The sequence below is a fragment of the Pseudorca crassidens genome, chromosome 13 (genome assembly GCF_039906515.1).
Source record: "Pseudorca crassidens isolate mPseCra1 chromosome 13, mPseCra1.hap1, whole genome shotgun sequence".
Taxonomy (NCBI): domain Eukaryota; kingdom Metazoa; phylum Chordata; class Mammalia; order Artiodactyla; family Delphinidae; genus Pseudorca; species Pseudorca crassidens.
The window spans coordinates 30,614,935-30,620,934 of NC_090308.1; the positions used below are offsets into that span (position 1 = coordinate 30,614,935).

The 6,000-nt window shown below is 39.2% G+C and overlaps 1 protein-coding gene across 1 annotated transcript in view; it reads right to left on the reverse strand.

Annotated features, from left to right (window-relative positions):
* The window catches only part of ENPP1 (ectonucleotide pyrophosphatase/phosphodiesterase 1), a 100,860-nt gene extending 95,177 nt beyond the window's left edge, over positions 1–5,683 (reverse strand). The window contains exon 1 of the mRNA XM_067702074.1: positions 5,654–5,683. Within this exon, the coding sequence (XP_067558175.1) occupies positions 5,654–5,668 (15 nt within the window). The 5' untranslated portion in view covers positions 5,669–5,683. The remainder of the gene's footprint in view (positions 1–5,653) is intronic.
* Positions 5,684–6,000: the final 317 nt, after the last annotated feature.

Sequence of the window (6,000 nt, forward strand, 5' to 3'; positions counted from 1 at the left end):
ATCATTTTCATAGATAAAACTGAAAACAGTGTGCTGATGGCTCACAAATCAGGAACACAGAATTCTCTTCTTGACCTCCAGACCTTTATATCCAATGACCTCCTGCATATGAATAGGCCACTGGAACTTTAAATTCAGCATTTCTAAAACCTAACTCACTCCTTCCCCCAAATCTCTTTTTCTTGTATCTCTAAGAGACAGGCAATGTCATCTACTCAAGTCAAAAAAACTTAAAGTCACTCTTGACTCCTCTCTTTCCCTCAGTTTCCACTTCTGTTTCCCACCAGAATAAACAACTACCATATCCAATTAGGTCTATTTCCCTTCTCTTTTTTGCAGTATGCGGGCCTCTCACTGCCGTGGCCTCTCCCGTTGCGGAGCACAGGCTCCGGACGCGCAGGCTCAGCGGCCATGGCTCACGGGCCCAGCCGCTCCGCGGCATGTGGGATCCTCCCGTACCGGGGCACGAACCCGTGTCCCATGCATCCGCAGGTGGACTCCCAACCACTGCGCCACCAGAGAAGCCCTTCCCTTCTCTTTTATTCAATCTTCCACTTGCCTACCTTTTCAGGCCTTTGTCATCTCTCTCTGGGAAAACACAATAGCAGCCTCACCTCTGCTCTATGCTTTCCAACCAGGACTGACAATTCTAGTAAATAAATATACAAGATGCCCAATTAAGTTTGAATTCCAGATAAACAATCAATATTTTTAGTGAAAATATTTTCCAAATATTGATGGGAAGACTATAATTTATCCAGCGATCCTACAAACACATCTTCGATATTGTCATCAAAGTGAGCAGAACATTTACTATGGTATTCCTGGCTTAATATCCTCAAACATTCCCCATTGTCCACAAGATTGTCTTTGGCATGGCACACAAAACTGTCCATAACCTCGCCACTCTATACCTCTCCAATTTTTCTCACCTATCTCTCCCTTTATTCACTGTGTTGCAGCCTCACTGGCCTCCTTCTGGGTCCTAGAATGCATGCAGCTCTTTTCTGCCTTGGAATTTGCAGGTCCATCTACCTGGACCACTCTCCCTCAGATCTTTGAATGGCTGCCTGACCCTTATTTTTCAGAACTTAGCTAAATGTCACTCATTCATAGAAACTTTCTCTGGGCATTCTATCTATAGTAGCCCCTGGTTACTCTTCACCTCATTCTTGTTCTTTTTTTGATAGCATTTCACAATCTCAAAGTATCTTGTTTATTTGCTTACTAGTTTATTATATATTCATTAGAATATAAATTCTGTAAGAGCAAAGACTTTGCTAGTTCACCACTGAACTCCCAAGGTTTAATACTGTTCCTGACACATAGCTGGTGTTCAATAAATATTTATAGAACAAATGAATAAATGCATGCATGAATGAACAAATTAATGAACAGTTAAGCTCTCTAGCCGTGAGTTTCTTTTGACTCTCTGCTTATGCCCTGTGCTTCATGCCCTGTCTTAGTCAATTCAGGCTGCCAAAACAAAATACCTTAGACTGGGAGGTTTAAACAATAGAAATTCATTTTATCCCATTACAGAGGCTAGAAGTCCAACATCAGTGTACCAGCATGGTCAGGTTTTGGTAAGAGCTCTTTTCTTGGGTTATAGATGGTTACCCTCCTCACTGAATCCTCACATGGTGGAGAAGGAGAGAGTGAGCAAGCTCTCTGGTGTCTCTTCTTATAAGGGCACTAATCCCAACATAATGGCCCCACCTTCAAGAACTCATCCAAATCTAATATCTACCGAAGTCCCCACCTCTAAATATCATCACATTAGGGATGAGGGCTTCAACTTATGCATTTTGGGGAGACACAATTCAGTCCAAATCACACCCCAAGTGTGATTGCCTCTTTTCTCTTCTGTGTGCTCAAGAATCACCATTTCCATAGACAGATTTCAAGTAAAATAAATCACTTCTTCCTTTGAATCTCGCCAACATCCTATGCACCTGTAGTGCTTTACTGTAACTAGTTTCATACATGACGGTCTTCCTTTCTGAGACTTATAAGCTCCCTGAAGGTTGTACAAACACTTCATTGTGCCAGACATGTCTGGCACAATGTCTGGTACACAGAAAGAGTTCAATAAGCATTCACTGATTAAATACATAATTGGATGAATGAATAATAGCATCTAAGAAGGCAACATAATGTGACTAGGCCTCAGGGTAGCCAATATTCATATCATAAATCTCATAAGAGCTACTCACAGAAGATATATTCTTTCATTCTCTCATAGTCTATTTATAGCTAGTTTTCATGGTATTAATGATTTCCAAGTCAACCTGTATTAGTTTGCTAGGGCTGCTGTAACAAAGTACCACAGACTCTGTAGCTTAAACAACAGAAATTTACTTTCCCACAGTTCTGGAGACCGGAAGTCCTAGATAGGATGTCAGCAGGGTTGGTTCCTTCTAAGGGCTCTGGAGGAAGGATCTGTTCCAGAACTCTCTCCTTGGCTTGTACATGGCCATCTTCTTTCTCTAACTTCACATCATCTTCCCTCTGTAAGTATCTGTGTCCAAATTTTCTTTGCTTATAAGGACACCAGTCGTATTGGAGTGGGGCCCATCGTAATGACCTCATCTTGACTTAATTATACCTGCCAAGATCCTATTTCCAAATGAAATGACATTCCGAAGTAACAGGGATTGGGGCTTCAACATATGGATTTGGGGGAAACACAATTCAGCCTATAAAACAATCTCTGTTATGCTAACGAGAAAAATGGCAGGCAAGTCTGGTCTAAGCAGTCACACAACAGCAGAAAGAGAAGTGATATCCAACCACCTGGAGCCAAGGGAGAGAACATGGTGGATGTGGGGACCATAAGGGGTGGAGGAAGAACGAACACAAGACATTAATAAAAGGATACCGACCAAAGGGCAGCATGCACTGCTGTTCGTGAAAACACCCAGGGTCTTTAGGAAAATATTTGGTTATGTGTAGAGTAGCTTATTTAATGGAGCAGGAAAGGCTGTAATACATTTTATAAAGCAATCCTTCAAGTACGGTTACATGGTTTTAAATATTGCTTTTTAAAGGTAAACCTCCAGGCACGTGAAAAATTTAGCTACTTAAAAAGACTCAGCCCCTCAGTGGTCCCATTGTTTCCTGATAACTTCCATCTTAAAGTAAATTACCACCGATCACAGAGTAGAAACGAGAAAAACCAAAAGATCAAGTAGTTCCGTAAAATGGGTGAAAATACCAGGAACATACATTCAGGTGAGAACCCATATGTGTGAAATAAGACACATTATACTCTTTAATTCTTGTTCTTGCTCTTAGCTTCACTTCTTTGCCACCCACCTTCTAGGACATCCGCTTAAACATCCTGGAAGAGTGAATCACCATGTGTACGTAAACCCAGTATTGGTTTCTTGGAAGCCTGGCAGGTGACTCATATTTCATAGATTTTGCCTCTAACAATTTCATTTGGAAAGAAGTTTTCATGTTTCCCAAATGTACAATGTGTCTGTTAAGAAATTGAAACATGGTAAAAGAATGCATAGCTTGTTAAAACTAAAAAGTGTTATGTTATATACTTTTTGTAGCATAAGATATTTTCACATCACCATGTTGTCTCTATATTCATTTCTTAACCACAACTATTATTGTAATTGCATTAATTATGGGACTGCTAACTGCTTTAACAAATATCCCAAAATATATAAGGTTCTAACACACTGTCTTGATTATTTGGGATGGCTAAGCTCCTCCTTTGGCAATCCTAACACTTTCATATTTGAAAGTGAGTCAAGTATAAGGATATTATACTCCAATTCCAGTTAACAAAGAGAGAACTCTTTGTATGTTGGATATTCCCAAATTCTTTCCTCAGTAGATTAGGAGATTTGGATTTGGTCTGAATTTCTTTACATTCCTGAAATCTTCTTGTGGAATTCTTCAACTTAGACCAGTGTCTGGACAGCTAGAATTATGGTGAGCACTGCAACATAAGTGACAACAAAGCTTACCTATTTCATGTACCATAGGCCATAAATAAAAAGAATGCTCTTTGGAAAACTTCCAAAGGGGTTAATTTCTACCCGTTGGAAGAACCAAGTGCTTCCATTTATGTAAGATTGCATTTATTTCATAGTATAGAAAGAGGTTTAATAAAATATTGTATGTAGAGCACTTAGCTCAGTACTTGGATATAGGAGACAAATAATAATACACAGGATATGGCCTTATACAAGCAGCACTTGAAGGATATGCATTCAGATATTATCAGTGATTTGCTCTGCTTGGTAGTATTTCGAGTATTATTTCTTTTGCCTCTCTATATTTCTCTGTTTACAGTAAACATTTATAGGTTTATAACAAGTAAAATTTAAAAGTTATTTTTAGCTTTTAAGGTAATATTTTAAATTCCATGCTACTGTTTATTAATTCATCTCTCTTTACACCTGAAGTTTCCCTGTTAAGTGGATAGTCCAAAATACCCATTTGCAAAAAGCGTCCTATTAGCATTACAAGTTTAACATGTGTTTAAATTTTTGTTAGTGACGCACAGAGAGAACCGTAAAGCATACATGAAAGAAAATACTTTCTCATCAGAAAGAAGTCATTTTTTGCTTCAACATTCTAGGTTGGAAAACAAGTATTAATAGCGGATAACCTGATAATCATAACAACATTTTCAATTGAGAGATGGATCACTGCCTGAAAGTCTAAGTAACCCAGGTGTGCCTGAAATTCTGTGGTGGCTTCTGTTCTCACCCTGTGTCTACTCTGAAACTAAACTCAGCTCTTTGCCACATCCTCAAAAGAAATCCGACACTAAAATTCATTCATAAGTAATGCCAATTTTACTGAAGATCTCTAGGGGAGATGAAGAAAGGAAATTACATCACATATCACCCAGCAAAACTTAGTAAAGTTAATCTTCACTGTTTGCCCCCTTCTCCTGTGTCAATCAGAAAATCCTCGGTACTGTCCGAAATCCAGCCTTGGGCTGGTTGCCAGCAATACCCTCCACAAACAACAGCCCTCACCATTGCAATAAAACACAGACCAATAACTACTTAGCACGGGTTAAGTCTGGCCCGTGGGTGTTTTATGTTCCTTCTCAGGCAGTTTATCAAAATATTCACCCAATAAAACAGGTATGTGTGTGTGGTGGTGGTGATGGAAGTGAAATTTCGTAGCTAAGAGAATATTATTTCCACCAGATGGATAAATACACAAAGTCATTGTATACCCATAAACATATATGAATAAATATACAATATGAAAGTGACAAGGACTCTTTCAATTCTGCTCTCAGCCTGTCCTTGTCCCAAGCTTTGGCTCCCGAGAAGAAAGAGCTGGCCATTCCTGGAGCCCTTGGTGACAGAACTTAACTTAACTTAACTTAACTCCTTAACTTAAGTTCCCTCTACATGGGAGCCTTCTGTATGCCCTCTCAGAAAGCACATTGTGGTGGCTTCCGAGAACACGTGGAGCTTCCCAATGCAAAGTATTTTTTTAAGAAAACTTTTCTAGAAATCTAAAAAAAACATTTCCTCTATACTTTTGTATAACACTTGACAAATCAAGATGAATTTTAACTGGAAATACATAGCAAACTTTGACTTTGCTTCGATAATCATGTGTCCTATTAGTATATAAACTATAACGTGAGGGTAGGAAGACTTACCTTGATAGCTGTCATGAATCCAAATTCAAGCTTTTTTCCAACTATTTACGCCATCACTCAGCAACCATTTAGTAATTGCCCAGTTACTGTTTCCAAGTATGTGGGCTCTGGCTTGTAAAGTCAGAGTGGGAAAGAGGAAAACCCAGCCTACAAAGTTTCCATCAAATAAGTCTGAACTCCAGACGTGTCTTGAGTCACTCTGACTCTGCTTGGTTATTGAAATTCTATGGAAATTTTTTCTCCTCATTGGCACTGCTCAAACCTCCAGACCACTGGTTTCCAGCCTTATGGTGCACTGTGCTGTTTTTCCCTAATTGCCTTTTGAAACATGAGTGTAACTCTTCCAC